The sequence below is a fragment of the Antennarius striatus genome, chromosome 6, assembly GCF_040054535.1.
Source record: "Antennarius striatus isolate MH-2024 chromosome 6, ASM4005453v1, whole genome shotgun sequence".
NCBI lineage: Eukaryota > Metazoa > Chordata > Actinopteri > Lophiiformes > Antennariidae > Antennarius > Antennarius striatus.
The window spans coordinates 12,854,257-12,880,447 of NC_090781.1; the positions used below are offsets into that span (position 1 = coordinate 12,854,257).

The window sequence follows — 26,191 nt, forward strand, 5'->3', positions numbered from 1 at the left end:
AGGGCATGCCAATATGTGGCATTTTGAACTTTCCACTTTCCCCCTTGAATTCTATGTCTGGACCTTCAAGATTTCCTTTTGGGAGAGATATATCAACATCTGGCATTTTCACCTGAGGCATTTTGAACTTTCCTCCAGTGCCACCTTTTACTTCTCCTTCTGGAGTTTCAATCTTCCCTTCGGGGAGAGAGATATCAACATCGGGCATCTTCACGTAAGGCATTTTGAACTTTCCTTCTGTTCCTCCCTCTGCTTCAATTTTTGGACCTTCAATTTTCCCTGTTGGAAGAGATATATCAAGTGACGGCATGCCAATATGTGGCATCTTGTGTTTTCCAGTTTCCCCTTTGAGCTCTAATTCTGGACCTTCAGTTTTCCCTTTCAGGAGGGAGATATCAACATTTGGCAGTTTCATCTTTGCTTTCGAGTCATGATAACCCATTGTCTTACTTACGTCTTTTTCTTTTGATTCAAATCCTGGTATAGTGAATTTTGGTAGATTGATAGTGACATCAGGTACTTGAAAACCAGGTTTCCCTTCAACATCGGTTTCCAATTTATCATGGATCTCTCCCTTTGGAAGTTGGCCTTTTGGAAATTTATTAAATTTTGGAAATTTCACTTTGTGTTTTGATTTATTATCTGAGCTTTTAACATTGATTTGTGGCTTAGAAATATCAATTTTTCCCTTCTTCAGTTCATCCATACCAGGACAAGACACAGATATATCTTCAGCCTTTTTGGATGTACCAAAGGAGAGTATTTTGACTTTAGGTTTTTTTACTTTTACCTTTCCACGTCCATCAAATTCTACTGATGGCGCTCTAACTTCTCCTTCCCCATGTGTTTGGCTCATAGAAATGTCTCCTCTGGTGCCCATTCCTGATACTTGCAAATCACTATTCCTGGGCTTTCCACCAATCCTGGGAAGAGAAAAACTTGCGCCTTTGAGGTTGATGTTAGGTAACTCCAAGCTTTCCCCGGAGGAAGGCCGGCCTTCCTGTGAATTTAGAATGCCCATGTCATCACTTTTTGGTTTGGTGAGACCAAATTGTAGATCCACTTTAGGAGCTGAGATGTCAACTGTCGGTAATTTGACAGGTGGTAGTTTTACGGACGCACCTTGACCTTCTACAGTTCCTGCCTTGATGTCTGGACCCTTGACTTTCAATTTGGTTGGATTAATTAATTTCTCTCCTCTCACCTCAGGCCCTTCAACATTTATGTCACTCTCAACTCCTCCTTTGGGGAGTGATATATCAACAGCTGGGATTTTGACCTTTCCTCCTTTAAGATCAGGACTTTCAAGATTGATATCTACATCAGAAGATACAGTTGTGGGCAGAGAAACATCAAGCAATGGTCCCTTTGTCTTCATTTTAGGTAAAGCAATATCAACTGAGGGCATATAGAACTTGCCTCCTTTGCCACCCTGTCCTTCAATTTCAATGTCTCCTCTGACGTTTTCTTTGGGAATTGATATATCAATGTCTGGCATTTCAATTCTCCTTCCCTTGATATCTGGGCCTTTTTTTTTAACATCATGCTCTGGAAGACTCATTTTTGGTAAGACGACATCAAATTTTGGCATTTTGAATTTTCCTCCTGCCAGCTCAGGCTGCTCAACATTTATGTCACTCATAACTCTTCCTTTGGGGATTGAAATATCAACATTCGGGATGTTGAGCTGTCCTCCTTCAAGATTAGGACCTTCAAGGCTGATATCCACATCCGGAGATTTTATTTTGGGAAGAGAAACATCCAATGCAGGCATGTTACCTTTTTCACCTTTGAATTCAGGCCCTTCGATATTTATATCTGATCCCTTTGCTTTTATTTTAGGTACAGAAATATCTAGTGAGGAAATATGGAACTTCCCTCCTGTGTTACCATGTTCTTCAATTTCAGCTTTTTCTTTGGGGAGTGAAATATCAATGTCTGGCAATTCAATCTTCCTTCCTTTGATATCTGGGCCTTTTAGTTTGATATCCTCCTCTGGAAAACTCCCTTTTGGTAAGGAAGCATAAAATGTTGGCATTTTGAACTTACTTCCATTCATATCAGGCCCCTTAACATTTATATCTCCATCATCTTCTCCCTTAGGGATTGAAATATCAATGCATGGCATTTCAATCTTGCTTTCCTTCATATCTGGGCCTTTTACTTTGACATCACCCTCTAGAAGTTTGACTTTCGGTAATGTGATGTCAAATTTTGGCGTTTTGAATTGTCCTTCTCCCAGCTCAGGGTGCTCAACATTTATGCCAACCTCAGCTCCTCCTTTAATACTAGGAGTTTCAAGGCTGCTGTCTACATCTACAGATTTTATTTTTTGTACAGAAACATCAAGTGATGCCATGTTTAGCTCTCCACCTTTAATTTCAGTGTCCTTAATATTTATATCTGTCGCCTTAACGTTCATCTTAGGTAGAGAAATATCTAGTGAGGGCACTTGAAACTTTCCTCCTCTAAGACTATGTCCTTCAATTTCAATGTCTCCTTTGGGGAGGGAAATATCAATGTCTGGCATTTCAATGTTCCCTCCCTCAATATATGTACCTTTTATTTTTAAATCGCCTTCTGGAAGACTCACTTTTGGCAGTGAAATGTTTGTGTTGCCTTCCGTGTTTACTTTGGGAAGTGAAATGTCTACAGAAGGAAGTTTAGGACATTGTAACATTATGTCTTCCTCACCAAGATTCATTTTTGGGAGAGAAATGTCTACAGAAGGCATGTTTAATTTGTTTCCTCTAATTTCACCAGGATTAACGTTCAAATCCCCTTCTACATGGGGAAGGGAGATACCCAAACCAGGTGCCTTGGTCTTTCCACCACTATCAATTATGGTATCCTTTATGTTAGCCTGAATGTTTGGGTTTCTCAGCTTTGGACCAGAATCATTTAATGTAGGCATTTTTAATTTATCTCCCTCTAATTTAATGTCTCCTTCCATTTTGCACTGAGGCCCAGAAATGTCAAGTTTAGGCATTTCAATTTTCCCACCTTTAATTTGAGGGCCTTCGATTTTCACTTCCATCTCACCTGTCGTCATTTTAGTGAGGGAGATGTCACATGATGGTGCTTGATAATGTCCTCCTCCTTCAATATCAGGAGCTGCTTTGCCTTTCGGAAGGACCAATTCTGCTTTGGCTAACTTGAAATACCCTTCACCCTCTTGTCCTTTCATATTTACATCTCCCTCTGGTGGCTTGATTTTTGGAAAAGTTAAGTCGAAATTAGGCATTTTGAACTTCCCATCACCACCCACATAATATTCCATGTCCACATCTCCACCCTCTTGTTTAATCTCTGGTAGAGACATGGTAACAGAAGGTATGCACTTTTTTTCTCCACCTTTTGGACTTTCAATATCAATCTTTGGTATGGAAATTATCGCATCCTCAAAAGTGCCCTCCACCTGAGGAGATCTTTTGGTGTCCAGCGTGATTTCACTGTCTGGCACAGAGATGTCAATGGCTCCCATACTGATTGTTTTTTCCCCCACTTTTTCATTCTTGGGAAGTGAGAAATCAGTGTCACTCTTTACCTTCACCTGCGGTAGAGAAATGTCGAGCGAAGGCATCTCAATAGATGGAACATTTCTTGAGATATCACTTTTGATCTTCGGTTCTGTCACACTTGCTTCAGGGAGATAAATCTCGGCGACCCCTTTAGTATCTACTTTCTGAGGTGTTATTTCAGTAGAAGGCACTTTTATCCCTTTAGTTTTTAACATGATGTCACCATCTAACTCATCAGAATGATGTGAAAGTCTGACTTTGGGCAGTTTCAACTTTGGCATTCTTAGCTTTGGATCTCCTTTGCCGTCCATTTCTGCCACGCCAACCCTTCCCTTGATGCCAGGTGCATTGATTTCTGCCTTTCCCTTCACTATAGGTACAGTCACTTCAGCTTTTCCTGAAGGGACAGCAACATCCACATCAGGTGTTTTGACCCCTGCCTCTTCCACATCCATGTTTTTATTACCAGACAAACTGAACTCCATTGATGGTGGTTTGATGTTCACACCAGATGGCTTCAGCTCCACAGAACTAGTTTCCAAGGCTGGACTTAACTTTGTGTGTTTGCTTGCAGGAAGGGTAATTCCGAACATGTGTCCTTTTCCTTTGGTTTTCACTTTAGCTTCAGGTACTACAGATGGTGAGACATTCACGTGTCCTTCAAGTCGCCCTGTTTCCATTTTTCGTCCTGTCTCTGCTCCAGTGTAAGCCTTTGTTTTCATGCGGGGAAACCTGAGAGAAGCACGTAAAGACAAGAAGAATAGTTTATTAAAGTGTATAAATAATCAAGTTTTAATATATGGTTAATGATTTGTGTTCAAAAACGTGTTTACACACACACACACACACACACACACACACACACACACACACACACACACACACACACACACACACACACACACACACACACACACACACACACACACACACACACAATCAAAGAATAAAACACAGCCAACCTAATCTTCCTCTTTGTGTTCCCCAAGGCTGCTGCACCTCCATCTCCCCCTGCTTCGACCTTCACAGTCCTCCTCTGTTTGAATTTGGGCAGACAAAACTCCACATCCACATCACTCCTTTCTAGCCTAGAGGGTGTTCCCTCTATCACCAACTCCTCCCTGCGCTTCTCTTTTAGCCTCTTCAGACCAAAACGACCACCTCTCTTCTTCTTGGCCTTGAAGGGCTTGCTACTCATCACACTCTGAAATAAATAGGAACATGCATGCAAGATGATCATATGGCCGTATGGGAGTACGGCAACTACATTGAATTCAAATGTTTTTCATGACTACATAGATAATAACAGAAGTAACTATTTACATTATTTCGGAAAAGCGGACCCACAATTTTTGTTATCCTTTATGTGTATAAATATTTTAAGCTAAAATATTTAATTGAGAATGAAATGTACACTCCTTCCTGAATACTACTGATTACCATTTTGGTGATTTTGGCTTTGGGGTCTTTGACCTCCAAACTGGGAACTCTGGGCCGCAGGGTGTCTTCTGCTCCAGGGATGGTCCTCTTCAGCTGGAAGCTGACCTTGTATGGCTCTGCACACTGAAGGATCTTCAGAGCGTCTTCATACTTCACATTGTCGAAATAGACCTTGGCACTCATCAGCTGATCACCTTGAAATGGAGACCATTATTAATGGTTTAAAATTTTGAAGAAATTTATGAAACTTACACACTTCCCTATTTCAATGTGAACTTCTATTGAGTTTGGGTAAGAAAATGTATATCCTCTCCTTTTGCCTCCAGATATACCCCAGCGTTGTAATGTCCTGCATCTAATCGTGGATGATTCCAATTATAATATGTACTCTGAGACTCTTGTCTTTTCTTTAAGGTTAAACCTAAAACACTGCAATCCAGTTTTAAAATATTGCTTCAGTAGACATATTAAATGTACAGTACATACATGTAAATGTAGAAAATAATTACTTTTCCTTTTTTACCTGTACACAGTCTTCCAGAATGTCACTTTTTGAAACAAAAATATATTTTTTATTTAGAAAAATAGTACTGAATATTCTAATATTGATGACCAATGCATCAGCAGGGGTTCACAATCCTACAACACACACCCAGTATATGGTTCAGATGTTGTAGTGTACAATTTTTATTTATTGTTGGATTGTAAAGCAGTGATTATGATGAAATTATGGTCTCAAAAAGAATCAGATGTGATCACTGATACCTTCCTTCAGACTGAGATGTTTAGCAGCTGGTGAGTCTTTGAGGACATCCTTAACAAAGATTCCTCTCTGTCCACCACCGGTCACACTGTAGCCACTGGCTCCAGCCTCTGCCTCTGTCTCCACCACGACTTCCACCACCTTAGTGGATTCCTCCCCACCCTAAAACAAGAACACACAACTTTTTTTCTCTACAGGAACAAAATCTGGCCAAACATCAATTCATGTTATTACCTTAAAATTGAATAACGCGCCATATAAACAAAAACTGACGAATGAAACAACTGATTCCTATTTCTTAAAGAACATCATTTTGGTTGTTGTTTCTAACAAGATGCATCTTAAAAGTCAAAATTTCTTCACTTTATCAGTGAGTGACCAAAGAACATAATTTGTTTATGAATCAGAACTAAACTTGTGAAGCTTGAATTGTGGACGCCAGTTTACATTAGACTCCTACTTACTTTCTGTTCATCTGTGGGCTCTGAGTCCATCTCTGGCTGGGCTAGCTGGCAGATAGATTTTTGTAGATGACTTCTCTTCTGACTCAACACCTGCTTCAATTCTGCATGGAGCTTCTCTTTCTGTACCTGTAAACACCAGGAAGGTGAGAGGAGCACGTCATGATGCCACAACAAAACTAAAAAGAAATCAAACAAATCAATCATGAAGTGTCAGATTTTAGGTGGTATATTATTAGAAATATTTGAATGATCACTTTTAATCAAAATCTTTTGATGGTAACTCCACAGTCATGTTGATGTTTATATGCACTGGTCAGTATTATAAGATTGTGTGTGTATGTGTGCGTGTGTGTGTGTGTGTGTGTGTGTGTGTGTGTTGTGAGCGTGTGTGTGGTGAAAACAATGTCAACTGGCCGACACATTTCCGTTTCAAACCAGAGGGTGTCGCTGTCCCGTGACAAGCAGCAGCATCGCTTTGTTTCATAGAGACTGTTAAAGTGCTAACATGCTACATTTCAGCCCAGGAACGTGGGTTAGGAGAGAGTCCCTGACACCTGTGTTTGGTTTTAGAACTACCACATTCACGTGATTTTATTGTTGACTTTGCCCCCAGCAGGTGGTCGTCACCTGCTGCCGTATGAAAAGGCCATGAGTGACATCTGTGCTGAGCTGGGAGAAATGACACGTCTATGTGGCGGACAATTAGCTCAGCACATTAGCCTTGGACTATTGTGATCCACTCTGTGAATGCCTGGTGAATGCTGGGGTCACAAGGTCAGTCAAAATATTACATTCCCATTCCCAAATACAGTGCGCCCTCATGCATTCACACATCAATGCTTGTGACTTCACCTCATCGCGGATTTTTGGTAGCAGTCACGTGACACTGTACGCACATTCTACTGGCTGACGGCATCCAGAGGTGCGCTATGTTATGTGAGTCTCAGACTTACATGAGACACAAAAGTACTTTGAACAGTCAATAAGTGTGGGAAAATGTAATACAGATAGAAGGTGGTTTGATATCAGTATGGGGAGGGCCATAAACACTTAAATTACCGTAAATAATAGGATAGTTTGTCGCTCTATCCCGGAATTCATTAATCGTGTGTGGTTCCTGGGACACATTAACTGCGAGGAACGAGGGTGCACTGTACTGTATATCCCAACAACAATCTAGGTCCTAAAGTTGCCATGTTGGCTGTGTGGCTGTAATTTTGAGGTTCCTCAGGTCAATTTCACAAAAACCTGCATAGTCCAGAAACATAAACTGAAGGTACATCCAGGGGAAACGCAACTCATAAGTTCTTTGAACGCCCATCCATCCATCCATCCATCTATCCATCCATCCATGCATCCATCTATCCATCCATCCATCCGTCCATCCGTCGTTCCACTCTAGAAACGCCGCTGGTGTGTCGCGAAGGCTCTTTGAACAGTTGATACATTTTTTTAGTTGATACATTTTTTACTGCTGTTACAGTGGTAACAGCAGTAAAAAATCCTTTAGTTGTTATTTCACAATCAAAAATTTGGATTTTTAGCAATTGCTGATGTTTAGCATGTATAATGTACCACTTCCTGAGATAAGCATGCTGTCGTGTTAAGCAGCACAAGGCTGAATTGTGTTAATGTCTCTGTTGATTTGTATGTTTCTCTCCTCTGTTATCTGTTCACACCTTCATCAACATGCTGTAACATCCCCAGAGGTGTGTGTGTGTGTGTGTGTGTGTGTGTGTGTGTGTGTGTGTGTGTGTGTGTGTGTGTGTGTGTGTGTGTGTGTGTGTGTGTGTGTGTGTGTGTGTGTGTGTGTGTGTGAACTAACTTATATTACCTTAGGGTGATTTCAGACCTGGATTAGACCAACGTTGTGGGGCCCAAAGACCTTAGGCACCCCAAAATGGTGGGCCCCACAAGGTTTTTCATTGCAAAAGGCTCAGGGGACACTCCTGATATGCCCCCTGCCTTTTTTTTGACATGTCCCATAAGGTAGCAAAAGTTGGGTACAGGTGTGTGTGCATTTTCACCCTGGTGGTAGGAAATGGTACTGCATCTCACACACACTCCAGGAAGTGTGTATCCCAACTTCCTGCAAGAGCAGGAAAAGCAGGAAGTGCTGCTGAGCTGCATATATGGACATATTTTTTCAATGCCATTGTGTTTAATCCAACTCTACAGCAAATGTTAATGTTAGATAATGTTAGCTAATGCTAACGTAGCTAACGCCAACATTAATGCTAACGCTAGCTAACGAGCGTTAGCTAGCGCTAGCGTTAGCGTTAAATAGCGTTAGCTAGCGTTAGCGTTAGCTAGCGTTAGCGTTAGCTAGAAATAGCTAACATTAGTATTAGCTTTTATTGCTAACTGCTGGTCATAATGATGATAGTTAAATGACATAAAAATAAACAGATGGATGGATATTTCAGTAGAAATGTAGAGATGGATGGGTGGAAAGATGGATGGACATTTCAATAGAACGCTCATGCAAATGTTTTAACCACAATACATGGATCTCTTGTTTATGCTTTATGTTAGCTAGCTACAAGCTAGTGTTAGCACTCTATTGTTAACTGCTGGTCTTGATGATCATTGGATGGATGGATGGATGAATGGATGGATGGATTGATAGATGGATGGATGATAGATAAACGGAAGATGGATGAATGGATGGATGACATTTGTACATTGATAGTTTTTCTATGCCATTGTGTTTAATCCAACTCTGAAGCAAATGTTAATGTTAGCTAATGTTAACTAACGTTAGCTAGCGTTAGCATTAGCTTGTATTGCTAACTGCTGGTCATGATGATGATTGTTAAATGACAATGATAGACAGATGGATGGATTGATGGATGGATATTTCAATAAACCTCTGCAGCACATGTTTAACCACAACTTCAAATGGATCTATTGCCTGTGCTTCAGAGCTTTTTAGCTAGCTACAAGCTAAGGTTGGCTCGCCTTCTTTTGTTAACTGCCGGGCAAGATGATCATGATTTTTAAAACAAATACATGGATGGATGAATGGATTATAGATAAATGGGCAGATGATAGATAGATGGGTGGATAGCTGGTTGAATGTTTCATTAGAACTCTCATGAAAAGGTTTTCATTTTAATTAAAAAAAAAAGTTTTTATTAAGTGTATTAATCCCCAAAGGGAAATTAAGACTCCACTCTACACACAGGTTAGTAGTTACATGCATCTAAATAGTGTGTACAGGCCTGTAACACACACAAGGGGCCTTTGGGCATGCAGGTGAGAGGGAGGTAGAGTGGCGGGCAGCTCCGTCGTGGTGCGCATCCAATGCGCAACTTCTAAGATGATGGCGCCTTGCTCAAAGGCACCTCAGCAGTGCTCCAGACGTGAGCTAACACCTCCCACCATCAGCTCACACTTTGGGTGTTTTTGGGCACGAGCGGGAATCTGAACCCCCATCTCAGAACATTGGACGACCCGCTCTACCGCTTGCTTTACCACTGAGCAACTGCTGCCCCAAAACCACAATACATGGATCTCTTGCTTATGCTTTAGAGCAGCGGTCCCCAACCTTTTTTGCGCCACTGACCGGTTTCATCTAAGACAATATTTTCACAGACCGGTCTTCATTTGCTCGATAATTGTTAATGTTGCCAGGACAACTGTTGTCTAATAATAAATCCTCCGCAGTGGTTTTATATAAAATGCAGACATTGTTGAAACAGACACAGACCAATGGATGGATAGATGGATGGATAGATGATAAATAAACAAAAATGTTGAAATGCTAGTTTCACCGAGCCTTTGTATGCTATTGAGGGTCATTAGCATGAGACACATCACCTGGGTTAATCTGCTGAGACAATCTTTTCTGGAGTTTCGAAAGGACCTGATTGTAAATAGGCGCACAGCCTATCTGTGAACCGCGCGCAGCCTATCTGTCTCCCTAAAGTGGTGTTACAGAAAGTCAGTCGGGCAACGCGAGAGGGGACATGGGGAGACAGACAAACGCTGCAGGTACATTAATGGTTAGAAGTTATAATTTTGCTGTTTCAATATTTAAAACTTTCTTAACTTGTTAAACTAGTGTCAACTTATAAGAGCTCACAACCAGCGCCAGAAAATGAAAGTTATTAAAGGACAGTAAAGTTAATTTTAAATGACATATATGTTATTTATCATAATGAAAAATAGAAGAAAAAATAAATTTTAAATGTGTAGCATCATCAGTTTGGTCAAAAAAGCTTAAAATCTGCACCGCAGCAGCTTCCGCATTCAGTGGTCACGTGGGCGTCACTGGGGCCGAACATAGCTTAGCGGCCATAAGAAACAATACAATCCACGTCGCGGTTAACTCCAAAAATATCATGATTACCTGCGCAGTGAACAGTTGTGTCAACAGAACAGCAAAAAGACGCGAAGACAAGGACCTGTCGTTCTTTAGAATACCTTCTGGGAAGGTATCGCGCTAAAAATGCTAATGCGCTAGCCCATCAATGAGATTGTACATATTATGATAGCATTGAGCTAACTGCATTTATTACTATTGGACTGTGTGGAATGAATAACAACTCTAGTTGTTATTCATTCCACAGTGAATTTATTCGAAAGTCGCGTCTGTTGTGTCAAGTCTGTTGACACAACCGTTCACCATGCAGGTAACCATGATATTTTTGGAGTTAATCGCGACGTGGATTGCATTGTTTCTTATGGCTGCTAAGCTATGTTTGGCCCCAGTGACGTATGACGCCCACGTGACCACTGAATGCGGAAGCTGCTGCAGTGCAGATTTTAAGCTTTTTTTGACCAAACGGATGATGATACAGATATAAAAAATGTTCTTCTATTTTTCATAATGATGAATAACATATATGTCACTTAAAATTAACTTTACTGTCCCTTTAAGTGATGGGAATTCCAGCTCTTTTTTTGTTGCTTTCATCAATATATTATACCAATAATATAAAATTATAATGTAAAATTATGTACAAATGAATTAATAATGTAAAAATCTCATACTTTTTATTTATATATGTTTATTATATAAGTATGCCTTTATTTTTTTCACTCTACAGTGCACTTTAAATGAATTTAAACTTAAAACTTATTTTATATAAAAAAAATCGACAGTCAAACAACACAGAATCCCTTAAAACCTCGCAACACAACAAAATATAAATGAAAATATGTAAAACAAAAGAAAAAGATCAGCATCCAAATAATGTGTTTAGTGAAGATTGGCATTCAGAAACACCATGTGTGTCCGCTTTGAGGGACTGATTGGGCTTCTTCTGTCAGTCATGATCTGCCCGGTTTTGGAGAAAATTCTCTGGGAGGGAAATGACGTTGCACCAATGCACAGTCTCCATGTCATCACGTGTGTGAGGTGTGGGCAAAGTGAAGCCTTGTTTTCCCACCAGTTTAGTGGATCTGCACGTAACTGGCAAAGGGGCTCCTCAAGGTAGGGTCTCACTTCCAGTATTGCATCTGCTGAAGGCTTCCTTCTTGTAGTGTCTTCACTTGCTCTTTCTTCAAAGAATCTCCAAACAGCAGATGCTTGTGGCCCCTCTTGCTCATCCTCTGCTCCATCTTGGCCCCCTGGAAGTGGAGTTGGCTGGTTGAACCTTGCTGCTGCTGCAGTTATTCTCTGAATAGCTTCATCAACTGCTTTAGTGTCATTGAAGGTCAGCTTCTTGAATCTTGGATAAAGAATGTTGGTTTCTGACAGAACAGTGTTATATTCCATTCTATGGAACTTTCTGTCCATGGATGCACAGGGAGCCTCTACTAGCTCTTTCACATGCTGTGGTTACGCTGGTCTGGTTCTGAGCTGTCACTCTCTGCAGAACCCTGCGCAGGATTAACATTTTGGAGGCTGTAACATAGCTGAAAAAGAATAAACAATGGGTGTTAATATTACGCTTTGTTTTATGTGCAGGTGTATTAAAATTATTTCATGTCTACTCAGCCTTTTATTCCAGTAATGCAACAACAATTACTACTACTAATAATAATAATACTAATAATAATGTAACAACATTTGTATACTGCACCTGTCTGCACTGATCTCCACAGCGACCTCCTCAAATTGCTCCAGAACAGTGCATGCCTCCTGCAGTACCTCCCATTCCTCTTGGCTCGGAGGATCGACCGGTACATTGATAACAGCTAGGTTAGAGATGACTGCATCCTTGGACTCCAGAATCCGTTTTATCATATGAAAGGTGGAGTTCCACCTTATCATACAATCTTCTCTGAGCTTCAGCTCAGGCATGTCCATCTGTCGTTGTGTTATTTTGAGCCTGTGTGTGGCTGTTGTGCTCCTGTGGAAATATTCCACTATTGACTTTCTCCACAGCAGGCTTCATCACCTTCAGAGCATCTCTCACAATCAGGTTAATTGTGTGTGCAAGACATTTCATAATTGTGCTGGGTTCATTTCAGGGTTTTAACTGCTTTGGTTATGTTCGCTGCATTGTCAATAACACAACCACCTACTTTGTTGATAACATTCCACTCTTTTGCCACTCTGAGCAGTTCCCCTGCTAAGTTCTCAGATGTGTGTCTGTCACTGAACTCAAAACAATTCAGAAGGCAGGACACCATTTTATCGTCTTCAATAAAATGACAGGTAACTGACGAGAAGGATGTGGGGGTTCAGGATGTCCAGCTGTTGGTTGTTAGAGAGGGCTTTATTAACCCTCTCTTGCAGGGATGATTTTTTTGAGAGAGGGTTTTCATGCTTGGAATGTTGTACACGTGATCTCTTCTTGGTGTATTCTATTGATTAGTCATGCGCTACAATTTTGTAATGTCCTAGAATTCAAATTCTTTATTTGGGGGCCTTTAGCAGGTATGAGATTAAAATGTGATTAATTAGATTAATTACAAATCCTAGTTTTAATGAGATTATTTTTGTAATCGCCTGACAGCACTACTTTTTACCGTGTTTAGGAATATCCTTGTCCCTCCCTGTTGCTCCTCTGTCTGGCCTCCCCTGACTCTGCTGTCCTGACCTGCGGTGTGGAGCTGCCGCCGCCCCTCCCCCACCCCCGCTCCCCCCCTCCGCTGTGAGAGACTGGCGGTCACTTCTTAGTGTGAGCTGACAGCGGGAGATGTCACTGAATGCAGGAAGGCCCCTTGTGTGTCTCTGAGTGTTACGGGCCTGTATGCATAACACCAGAACTAATAGTGGGGTCTATACTGTGCTACTAATAATTTTCCTACAGGGATTAATAAAGTATATAAATTTACTTTATTAATCCTGGGCAGAAATTATCTACTATCTGCTGTCATACAATCACAGAATTTACAATATTACACAGACCACAAGACCGCGTTTAATTTGTGAGCATACATTCAGAGGTCATGTAGCTGTTGGGCTACCAGACCTGGTTTCCCTCCTGAACTCCTTCATGTATTCAAGGCGTCAGTGTGGCTGCAGGGAGCCAGTCCGCTGTCACGTGATCAGTGTGGCTGCAGGGAGCCAGTCCGCTGTCACGTGATCAGTGTGGCTGCAGGGAGCCAGTCCGCTGTCACGTGATCAGTGTGGCTGCAGGGAGCCAGTCCGCTGTCACGTGATCAGTGTGGCTGCAGGGAGCCAGTCCGCTGTCACGTGATCAGTGTGGCTGCAGGGAGCCAGTCCGCTGTCACGTGATCAGTGTGGCTGCAGGGAGCCAGTCCGCTGACACGTGACAGGCACGTGACGCTCAGACGCGCGCGACTGCCGGCGCTGCCAGTCAACTCCTCAGACGTCCGCATCTCATTCGAGTCACGGAGAGAAGTTGGATGAAGAGCAGCGGACACGGAAGTTCTGTTTCTGTTGTGGCTGAAAGCACATTCCTGTGGTGAAATCCGAGGTAAGTGTGTTAATACGTCACGAATCTAACATGGCTTTAACAGAAAGTTGTCAGACAGGCGATGCGTCACTGCACGGTTTTTGACAGCAAGAATAATAACCAGTACTGATGCTAGTTTTTGTGCGCGATGAGTGTATGTACCCGTGTGCGTAAATCACGTTTTAAAAGTTTTTGTGTGTGGTATTTGGTCGTATATGTGTGTAATTACACATTATTTTTGACTGATAGCCAGAATAATACAAATATTAATGCTATTTTTATATATTTAACCTGCGTGCACGTGTCGTGCACGTATATGCTAGCATGCATGTAACGCTCGTTTTGGAAGGCGTGTCAACGTAGTTCACACTCATCCAGAGTCTGAGGCTGATGTTCAGGTGACTGATCCTACTGGATACATCTGTAGTTTCTTGGAGATATGCAGAAAGTGATTGTAGTAATTTAATTTACTGACTTGAGGCCGTATGCAATGTTAGTGATGCATTCAGGGTGTTTGGATACTGTCCATTTGTGTGTGATACAGCCCATCATACAAACTGCAGAAATGTAAATTTGAGTTTGTGGTGATTTCAGAATGGTTGATTCAGCAACCCTTCTACATGCATGTTTTTACCCCAAAGGAGCACTTCTCAACTTACGAATGCTTTTTGAATGACATCATTTGATTATATATATAGCTGACTTTTCTCTAACTGTACTTTGAGTTACAGTGCAGTTTTGGGAAAAAATAAAATATTCATTTTGCTTTAAATTGTGGTTTTGGGTGAATACAGATGCTCTGGTGACAACAATAGAATTTGTAGATGATGTGGCATTTTGCTTGTGAGAAGCATTGAGGTGGAAATTCCTATAAAAGTATATTGATCTTTGCTTGACAAAATGGATATGAGCAATCAACAAGAACATGTATCGCCTTCTCTTTTGGGGGATAAGTAGAAATGTTTATCAGGGAATGTACTATATCTGGTTATGGGTTGAGTGAATCCAGTTCTGAATATTGATCTATTGAAGCTGGAATGTGTTTACATTTGTGTCTCCCTATGTCTGCACCTTGACAAAACAGATATTTAACCATTATAAAGGACAGTGCCTGTAAAGTTCTTTTGATGAGGGCCAGGTATACTTTGGTATACCTGTAACATAATAAAAATTGGGACAAACTGAAAAAAATGTAATACATAACTGGCCTAGCAGCATCAAATGTTCAGGGTGTGCCATGTGGAGCAAACAAATGTTTGGTGAGGTGCTGACCATGTGGAGCAACCTACTGAAATAATTAGGACTTAAATTGGATGTTGTAGTGTACGCGTTGTAATACAAGGTCATGTTGATATAAAAAATGTTCAAATGAATTAGAATACACTAAACTAATAGTAATGAATGTAGGAGATTGGAAAAAATTGTGGTAAGGACAGGCTGGCTCTATCACAGTACCTTAAAATTTGTGCAACTTCCAAGTATACATCAACATGACTATTCCAGATGATTATGAACTATGATTATGAATATGTCTTTAAATCAGTTATTAGTTTGGAAGGATGTTGTTTGTGTTGTTGGATACATTTGAAACAATTTAACAATATTTTCACAGAGGCCTAATGTCAACAAGGAGAACCAGGATTAGGGCCTGCAGATGATGCAAAATCATACATTCTGTCTGCGAGGGACAAACCAGCATTTATTGAATGACATATTGACGCCAATAAAGGTACAGGGCATTATTTGGGTGCACAATACACTGTTATAAAGTTGATATTTAGGATGCATAGCAAAAACATATCTTTGGGAACAAACTTCATTTCAACTGCTAATTATTCAATGTAAAATAATTAAGTTCTTTACCTTACAGTCATATTTCTAGTTCTGTCTACATTCACCTCTATGCATTTACACACTCATGTGTCCCTGGTCTTGTCCTTGTGGGGTCTTGAAATCCTGGACACACAGTTTTCTCTTTTGTTGCAGCCAGTTAACTTTACACACTCCGTTTCTAGTCTTATCCTTGTGGGGCCCTTCCGTCTGTAACTTATAATATATTACTTTATAAACAATTGGCAACACCTGTCAACAACCAAGTGAAGTCATTACTGTCATAAAATAGCACTTTATTAAGTATTAGAGGTTTGACATGGCTATGTTGAATGTAACCCATGTTACTCCTTCATTTGTTGTTTTATTTCCTTGTTCCTCAGGTATAGACTGAACAATGCTGTTATTTTTGAGTTTACATGTCATTTCAGAAGCTGCTTTCACTTGAACTAGTGCTTTTAAGACAGAAATATCTACAAATAGCAGGTTTTATGTTTACCAGCTTGCAAACGATTGTTTTGATCTGAATTCACAGGTGATAAACAAGCAGCCTCCCATTCCACCAGCTGCACCTGAAATTGGTACCCTTGGATCTACAATCTCAGACTGATTACATCAGCGCCTGTGACAACAAACAGGTAAAGTAGCAATGCAGAAGCCATCATTCCCAGTTATTTTAACTTGTACATTAACCAGAATAAGAAGGGCTAGTGCTGCTTGTGTTTCACTAATGGTTACTGCCTGGATTTGTGTCCTATTTGATGTAACAGACTTGACCTTACAGTCATATTTCTAGTTCTGTCTACATTCACCTCTATGCATTTACACACTCATGTGTCCCTGGTCTTGTCCTTGTGGGGTCTTGAAATCCTGGACACACAGTTTTCTCTTTTGTTGCAGCCAGTTAACTTTACACACTCCGTTTCTAGTCTTATCCTTGTGGGGCCCTTCCGTCTGTAACTTATAATATATTACTTTATAAACAATTGGCAACACCTGTCAACAACCAAGTGAAGTCATTACTGTCATAAAATAGCACTTTATTAAGTATTAGAGATTTGACATGGCTATGTTGAATGTAACCCATGTTACTCTTTCATTTGTTGTTTTATTTCCTTGTTCCTCTAGTATAGACTGAACAATGCTGTTATTTTTGAGTTCACATGTCATTTCAGAAGCTGCTTTCACTTGAACTAGTGCTTTTAAGACAGAAATATCTACAAATAGCAGGTTTTATCTTTACCAGCTTGCAAACGATTGTTTTGATCTGAATTCACAGGTGATAAACAAGCAGCCTCCCATTCCAACATCCGCACCTGAGATGGTAACCTTGGATCTACAATCTCAGACTGATTACATCAGCGCCTGTGACAACAAACAGGTAAAGTAGCAATGCAGAAGCCATCATTCTCAGTTATTTTAACTTGTACATTAACCAGAATAAGAAGGGCTAGTGCTGCTTGTGTTTCACTAATGGTTACTGCCTGGATTTGTGTCCTATTTGAAGTAACAGACTTGACCTCAGTCATATTTCTAGTTCTGTCTACATTCACCTCTATGCATTTACACACTCATGTGTCCCTGGTCTTGTCCTTGTGGGGTCTTGAAATCCTGGACACACAGTTTTCTCTTTTGTTGCAGCCAGTTAACTTTACACACTCCGTTTCTAGTCTTATCCTTGTGGGGCCCTTCCGCCTGTAACTTATAATATATTACTTTATAAACAATTGGCAACACCTGTCAACAACCAAGTCAAGTCATTACTGTCATAAAATAGCACTTTATTAAGTATTAGAGGTTTGACATGGCTATGTTGAATGTAACCCATGTTACTCCTTCATTTGTTGTTTTATTTCCTTGTTCCTCAGGTATAGACTGAACAATGCTGTTATTTTTGAGTTTACATGTCATTTCAGAAGCTGCTTTCACTTGAACTAGTGCTTTTAAGACAGAAATATCTACAAATAGCAGGTTTTATGTTTACCAGCTTGCAAACGATTGTTTTGATCTGAATTCACAGGTGATAAACAAGCAGCCTCCCATTCCAACATCCGCACCAGAGATGGTACCCTTGGATCTACAATCTCAGACTGATTACATCAGCGCCTGTGACAGCATACAGGTAAAGTAGCAATGCAGAAGCCATCATTCTCAGTTATTTTAACTTGTACATTAACCAGAATAAGAAGGGCTAGTGCTGCTTGTGTTTCACTAATGGTTACTGCCTGGATTTGTGTCCTATTTGAAGTAACAGACTTGACCTTAGTCATATTTCTAGTTCTGTCTACATTCACCTCTATGCATTTACACACTCATGTGTCCCCGGTCTTGTCCTTGTGGGGTCTTGAAATCCTGGACACACAGTTTTCTCTTTTGTTGCAGCCAGTTAACTTTACACACTCCGTTTCTAGTCTTATCCTTGTGGGGCCCTTCCGTCTGTAACTTATAATATATTACTTTATAAACAATTGGCAACACCTGTCAACAACCAAGTCAAGTCATTACTGTCATAAAATAGCACTTTATTAAGTATTAGAGGTTTGACATGGCTATGTTGAATGTAACCCATGTTACTCCTTCATTTGTTGTTTTATTTCCTTGTTCCTCAGGTATAGACTGAACAATGCTGTTATTTTTGAGTTTACATGTCATTTCAGAAGCTGCTTTCACTTGAACTAGTGCTTTTAAGACAGAAATATCTACAAATAGCAGGTTTTATGTTTACCAGCTTGCAAACGATTGTTTTGATCTGAATTCACAGGTGATAAACAAGCAGCCTCCCATTCCAACATCCGCACCAGAGATGGTACCCTTGGATCTACAATCTCAGACTGATTACATCAGCGCCTGTGACAGCATACAGGTAAAGTAGCAATGCTGAAGCCATCATTCCCAGTTATTTTAACTTGTTCATTAACCAGAATAAGAAGGGCTAGTGCTGCTTGTGTTTCACTAATGGTTACTGCCTGGATTTGTGTCCTATTTGAAGTAACAGACTTGACCTTAGTCATATTTCTAGTTCTGTCTACATTCACCTCTATGCATTTACACACTCATGTGTCCCTGGTCTTGTCCTTGTGGGGTCTTGAAATCCTGGACACACAGTTTTCTCTTTTGTTGCAGCCAGTTAACTTTACACACTCCGTTTCTAGTCTTATCCTTGTGGGGCCCTTCCGTCTGTAACTTATAATATATTACTTTATAAACAATTGGCAACACCTGTCAACAACCAAGTGAAGTCATTACTGTCATAAAATAGCACTTTATTAAGTATTAGAGATTTGACATGGCTATGTTGAATGTAACCCATGTTACTCTTTCATTTGTTGTTTTATTTCCTTGTTCCTCTAGTATAGACTGAACAATGCTGTTATTTTTGAGTTCACATGTCATTTCAGAAGCTGCTTTCACTTGAACTAGTGCTTTTAAGACAGAAATATCTACAAATAGCAGGTTTTATCTTTACCAGCTTGCAAACGATTGTTTTGATCTGAATTCACAGGTGATAAACAAGCAGCCTCCCATTCCAACATCCGCACCTGAGATGGTAACCTTGGATCTACAATCTCAGACTGATTACATCAGCGCCTGTGACAACAAACAGGTAAAGTAGCAATGCAGAAGCCATCATTCTCAGTTATTTTAACTTGTACATTAACCAGAATAAGAAGGGCTAGTGCTGCTTGTGTTTCACTAATGGTTACTGCCTGGATTTGTGTCCTATTTGAAGTAACAGACTTGACCTCAGTCATATTTCTAGTTCTGTCTACATTCACCTCTATGCATTTACACACTCATGTGTCCCTGGTCTTGTCCTTGTGGGGTCTTGAAATCCTGGACACACAGTTTTCTCTTTTGTTGCAGCCAGTTAACTTTACACACTCCGTTTCTAGTCTTATCCTTGTGGGGCCCTTCCGTCTGTAACTTATAATATATTACTTTATAAACAATTGGCAACACCTGTCAACAACCAAGTGAAGTCATTACTGTCATAAAATAGCACTTTATTAAGTATTAGAGGTTTGACATGGCTATGTTGAATGTAACCCATGTTACTCCTTCATTTGTTGTTTTATTTCCTTGTTCCTCAGGTATAGACTGAACAATGCTGTTATTTTTGAGTTTACATGTCATTTCAGAAGCTGCTTTCACTTGAACTAGTGCTTTTAAGACAGAAATATCTACAAATAGCAGGTTTTATGTTTACCAGCTTGCAAACGATTGTTTTGATCTGAATTCACAGGTGATAAACAAGCAGCCTCCCATTCCAACATCCGCACCAGAGATGGTACCCTTGGATCTACAATCTCAGACTGATTACATCAGCGCCTGTGACAGCATACAGGTAAAGTAGCAATGCAGAAGCCATCATTCTCAGTTATTTTAACTTGTACATTAACCAGAATAAGAAGGGCTAGTGCTGCTTGTGTTTCACTAATGGTTACTGCCTGGATTTGTGTCCTATTTGAAGTAACAGACTTGACCTCAGTCATATTTCTAGTTCTGTCTACATTCACCTCTATGCATTTACACACTCATGTGTCCCTGGTCTTGTCCTTGTGGGGTCTTGAAATCCTGGACACACAGTTTTCTCTTTTGTTGCAGCCAGTTAACTTTACACACTCCGTTTCTAGTCTTATCCTTGTGGGGCCCTTCCGTCTGTAACTTATAATATATTACTTTATAAACAATTGGCAACACCTGTCAACAACCAAGTCAAGTCATTACTGTCATAAAATAGCACTTTATTAAGTATTAGAGGTTTGACATGGCTATGTTGAATGTAACCCATGTTACTCCTTCATTTGTTGTTTTATTTCCTTGTTCCTCAGGTATAGACTGAACAATGCTGTTATTTTTGAGTTTACATGTCATTTCAGAAGCTGCTTTCACTTGAACTAGTGCTTTTAAGACAGAAATATCTACAAATAGCAGGTTTTATGTTTACCAGCTTGCAAACGATTGTTTTGATCTGAATTCACAGGTGATAAACAAGCAGCCTCCCATTCCAACATCCGCACCAGAGATGGTACCCTTGGATCTACAATCTCAGACTGATTACATCAGCGCCTGTGACAGCATACAGGTAAAGTAGCAATGCAGAAGCCATCATTCTCAGTTATTTTAACTTGTACATTAACCAGAATAAGAAGGGCTAGTGCTGCTTGTGTTTCACTAATGGTTACTGCCTGGATTTGTGTCCTATTTGAAGTAACAGACTTGACCTCAGTCATATTTCTAGTTCTGTCTACATTCACCTCTATGCATTTACACACTCATGTGTCCCTGGTCTTGTCCTTGTGGGGTCTTGAAATCCTGGACACACAGTTTTCTCTTTTGTTGCAGCCAGTTAACTTTACACACTCCGTTTCTAGTCTTATCCTTGTGGGGCCCTTCCGTCTGTAACTTATAATATATTACTTTATAAACAATTGGCAACACCTGTCAACAACCAAGTCAAGTCATTACTGTCATAAAATAGCACTTTATTAAGTATTAGAGGTTTGACATGGCTATGTTGAATGTAACCCATGTTACTCCTTCATTTGTTGTTTTATTTCCTTGTTCCTCTAGTATAGACTGAACAATGCTGTTATTTTTGAGTTCACATGTCATTTCAGAAGCTGCTTTCACTTGAACTAGTGCTTTTAAGACAGAAATATCTAAAAATAGCAGATTTTATCTTTACCAGCTTGCAAATGATTGTTTTGATCTGAATTCATAGGTGATAAACAAGCAGCCTCCCACTCCAACAGCCGCAGTGTCCCCCGCCTCACGCCCTACGCCAGCATGGGATAGGCTTCAGCACCCTGTGACCCGCCACGGTGGACACAGTGGCAGAAAATGGATGGATGGAGATGTGGCCCACTTTATTTTCAGTTTTTTCTTTTATAAAGTTATCTTTCTTTAAGTTTTTTTTTTTTTTTTTAAATTGAACTAAGGCTAAAAGAAGGCCTCAGGGTAGAAAGTTTTTGTTTTATGTTTTTCACTGCCTGTTTTTGATTTTATATTTTTGAAATGAAGCCCACTTGTTTTTTCTTTTATAAAGTTATGGTGATCTAAGCTCAAAAGAAGGTCTTTTTGGAAAAAAAACCCAGTGGAGAGCAAGGCAGTAAGGTTTTGTATGTTTTTGTCACTGCCTGTTTTTTATTTTGCATTTTGTTGTGATGAGGCCATATTTATTTAAGTTTTTTCTTGTTTGTTGATAAAGCTGGGTTAATGTAAAGCATTCATGTCTTTGTCACATGTCTTGTACCACGCTACGATATAAAAGCTAGAAATGTGTGTGCAGGTGTGTAAAAAAGGGCGTCTAAGGTAGTAAATGCTAGAAATTGGGCCCCACAATGCAGCAAAAAACTTACTTGGAGACAAAAGTTTGGAAATATGTTAAACTCAAGTGATATTTGTGAAATAGATTTTTTTTCCAGCTTGCCTGATTTTTTACAAAGTTGTAGCACCAGTGGAAAGGGTGGACCCCACAAAGTAGCAAAGATGAGTGAGACCCGGTAAGGTAGTATAAGTGAGTATGTGTGTGTGTGTGTGTGTGTGTGTGTGTCTGTGTGTGTCTGTGTGTGTCTGTGTGTGTCTGTGTCTGTGTCCTTGTGTCTGTCTGTCTATCTGCTTGTCTGTCTGTCTGACCACTCTCTCGGGGCTCTCCTGTTCGTCTGTGGAGCTGTAGTGAGGGTTGCGTTGGGGGGCGGAGGAGGATCTGTTGGAAGGGGACGACCGCCTCTTGTCTTTTACCTGCCAACAGAGTCACAGTCACAGCGTCAGTCCTGGTGTTGTCTTCACAACCTTTACACTCTTGTCCCACAAGTCAGAAATTACCCTACAAACCCTAAAATAAAGCAGCTCAATTTAATTTAACACCTCAAATATGTTCAACTTGAAGGACTGTCCTGTCGTTCGACACAAACTTTCGGAATATCTGGGTATTGACATTGCAGAATAATTCCATTTAGTCAAAATTACTTGAGATTACAAAACACCTTTCATAAATAAAGTCGAAGTATGTTATGAATTGTTATTATTATTGATCATGTTACTGTATTGCGTAAGTGTAAGCTTTTTTTAGCAGTAGATAGCACTTCTACAGCTGAGAAAGGAGCAGAAATGTGCAGAAATGAGTTTGAATGTGCTCTATTGAACATTTTCTTTTTACTAGTGAATTAATTAAACCAAACCCACCCACAATCAGCAATACAGTTGATTGAACATACATCCTTCCGCTGTTCTCAGGCTGGGTTTGCACTTTAACACTACTGATTTAGATTATTCAACCATCTACAGCAGCAACACTACGACATTGGGAATTTTCTTCAATTATTTCAACCACCATTGACATTTGAGGTTTCCAGCATCCCATTACTGCAGTCTGAAACTGATCTGAGCACTTGGAGCACTGGGAATGTCCAGGATCCCATGTTAGGATAATCTACTTTCTCAGTAAGAAACACATACTACAGTATAGTTTCTGATCAAATCCACCTGAGGATGTGGTTATTGACTGACAGCTGAACAGAGACAGTCAGGCATTTCTGATACTGATAGTGGAATACTGATTTGGGTTTTCTGGAGACATGCATTTAAAAAAATACTTATTCTCTATATAGTTTCTACAATATAGATTCGAAATTATATATAGATTCGTAATTTGTGAGCCTGATCAACGCTGATTTTTCTTTTAGTTGCATGAAAAGACACTGATATGCCTTTTACCTCCTTCCTGGAGGAAACATCATGTTCCAGTTTCCCAAACCTCTCCTTCCTTGTCTTGATTCATCAACTCTCACATAACTGATCCTGTAAAAACATCCTGCCTCCGTTCTTCACCTGATGTCACGCTGCTGCTATTTGTCACACTTGATAACTAAAACTGTCAGATGCTTGTTGGTATTCATTAAGATGATCCTTATTTTTCCATCGAATGTCTCTTGCTCTTTTAAATGATTGGCGGTATAATTTAATACGGAGAAATCCATTTCCTGCAATCATCTGACCAACTGGTAAATGATAATCTATAGCACCTTTCATAGACAATAATTCATGTAAGTTTTGTTTATGAAGTGTAGTAATTGATGGAATTTTAAATATATATGTGTAACATATTTCCTGGTCACTTTAATGCAGTTACTGAAACACCAACATGGTTGTTTATGTGCATGGGCAGATCTGAGGTGTGTGTCTACTTACAGCTGGATCTCTGGTCTGACTGAAAACATGGCTGTCCTCTTGGTCTCTGTCAGAGTCTGAAACAGAAAAAAGTGTGCTTACATTTTCCCCTTATTATTTAGTGGCCATATTATTGCATTAATCTGTATAGAAACCTATACATGTACCTCCTGTCGGATTCATGTGTGTGCATGCTCACAACCTGCCTGCATATGAAAGCTGTCAGATTCATTTAATGAATACATGTTTTTTCAGCAGACTTTTATTACACAAAATTTTGTGTATCTTTATGTGTGGTAATCCCAGCCTCCAGTGACATACCATCTGTACGACTGTATCATATAACGGTCCAATAGCGTTCTTGAGGTGTTCATGTCGGACTTATGCATAGGGAGTTGACGCGGCTGCTATGGTGTCCCCTGGGTCGGCGGTCTTGAGATTCTTTCCGTAGTCTTCATCATACCTCTGCACCGGTAACATGAGTCCAAACCATCTAAACTCTACCCTTACACAGTTTTAGGAAACAAACTGGACTGCTGCAACATGCAGAAAAACAATCACAACAAAAGTAACATCGTGTTATAGTAACCAAGTTTTACTGTAGGAATGGAGTAGCAAATAAACATTTGATATTTGATTATTGTGGAAATATCCATGTCTGTTTAAAAGTAAAATTGGTGATGTATCACTCAGTTAGTGCTTTGGAGCACAACCCAGTACAAAGAAAATATATCTAAACCTGTACCTAATACACAACCCTAAAAGAGTTGTTACAGTGCACTAATAGACTGGGGAAGTTGTGAATGCTCAAAAACACCTGATGGATCATTTCAAAGGTAAAGGGGTTCATCCTTGTACAGACTTATTTCCAAGCAATGATGGAGTGAAGTTCCTAACTTAAAATATGTATTGGGCATTTAATTCAGTTTTAAAAAATTGTGTACTGTCAAGGAATTTAAGGAATTCCCCATCTATACTTAATAATGTTATCAAATGAGGAAAAGTGTCGTTAGATTTGACAAATCTACACACTGTATAGTTTCAGGAAATCATGGACATCATGTCATCCGGAGCAGCATCAAATCCAGATATAAATTTGTATTTTAAAAAAAGCAAATAACGTCTATAAGGTTGAACATTATTTATCTACAATATTTGAATGTTATCGTTTCATAGCTTGTTTTTTGATGCTGTGATTTCAACTCAGACATTTAAGATTGCCTGGTTGGCAAATGCCTTCAAATGGAATCGATACCCATAAGTTAGTCAGCACATCGTTAGTCACGAACTGATGATGAAACTTGGGAAGAGTCTGTACAAATCATTAAATATAAAGAGTTTTATGAATTTTGAAAGCTTAATCCACAATAAACAGCAAATCTTTGCTATTCCAAGAATCGTTTCTTTCTGTCACTGCGGCTCATTAATGTCGTTCCTCACAGTCCTGCCTTCATGTGATCACTTCTTTAACTGCCTAAGCTAAAGTTGTGTGTTTGTGTGTGTGTGTGTGTGTGTGTGTGTGTGTGCGTGTGTGTGTGTGTGTGTGTGTGTGTGTGTGTGTGTGTGTTTGGGCGCGTAGAATATCAGCATAGATGCCGTGCCTGTTTGGGTGTGGTAAGGTATCTGGTGTCTGGGGGGTCACCTTAACACATAACACACATTCACTGGTGCCCAGCCGTCACTGTATCAGTCACAGCAGCAGCTTTGGAGAGACGGATCTTTTGCTCATGCACTGATACGCTCTTTAAGGCCATCATGTTATATCAATGATTCGACTGGCATCGTGTTTTCCACACTGAAAATAAAATGTTTTTATTCTGTCTGATTTTTAACCCAATAACTGCAGATACAGCAGCAGACCCTACAATCCTAGGGATGCAGTCTGGAAAACAACTTCAAATCAGCAACCTCTAATGTATATGATGCAGCAAAATAGGTCAAATTGCCCTTGAAAGACTGTAACTGCAGTTCTCGGACACCAATCCCAGAAATATGTGGTGAGGTCAAAGAATTATGGCGGACCAAAAGCCACCCAGACCCTTTCCTAACTTGAGTCAGCAAGAAAAAAAACAGCTGAAACTGAGGTTAATGGTGGGGTGGGTGTACCTTTCGCACCCTCACCCTCACTGACCATGAGGTCAAAAGGGCTTTCAAACAAATGAACACCAAGAAAAGATTTAATAG

General features: G+C 40.0%; 1 protein-coding gene across 1 annotated transcript in view; it reads right to left on the bottom strand.

Annotated features, from left to right (window-relative positions):
• The window catches only part of prx (periaxin), a 51,630-nt gene that overhangs the window by 14,597 nt on the left and 10,842 nt on the right, over nt 1-26,191 (bottom strand). The window contains exons 2-8 of the mRNA XM_068316762.1: nt 24,029-24,084; nt 22,475-22,579; nt 6,189-6,314; nt 5,727-5,886; nt 4,962-5,155; nt 4,484-4,725; nt 14-4,253 (exon numbers count right to left, since the gene is read on the bottom strand). Coding sequence (XP_068172863.1) covers nt 14-4,253; nt 4,484-4,725; nt 4,962-5,155; nt 5,727-5,886; nt 6,189-6,314; nt 22,475-22,579; nt 24,029-24,084 — 5,123 coding nt within the window. The remainder of the gene's footprint in view (nt 1-13; nt 4,254-4,483; nt 4,726-4,961; nt 5,156-5,726; nt 5,887-6,188; nt 6,315-22,474; nt 22,580-24,028; nt 24,085-26,191) is intronic.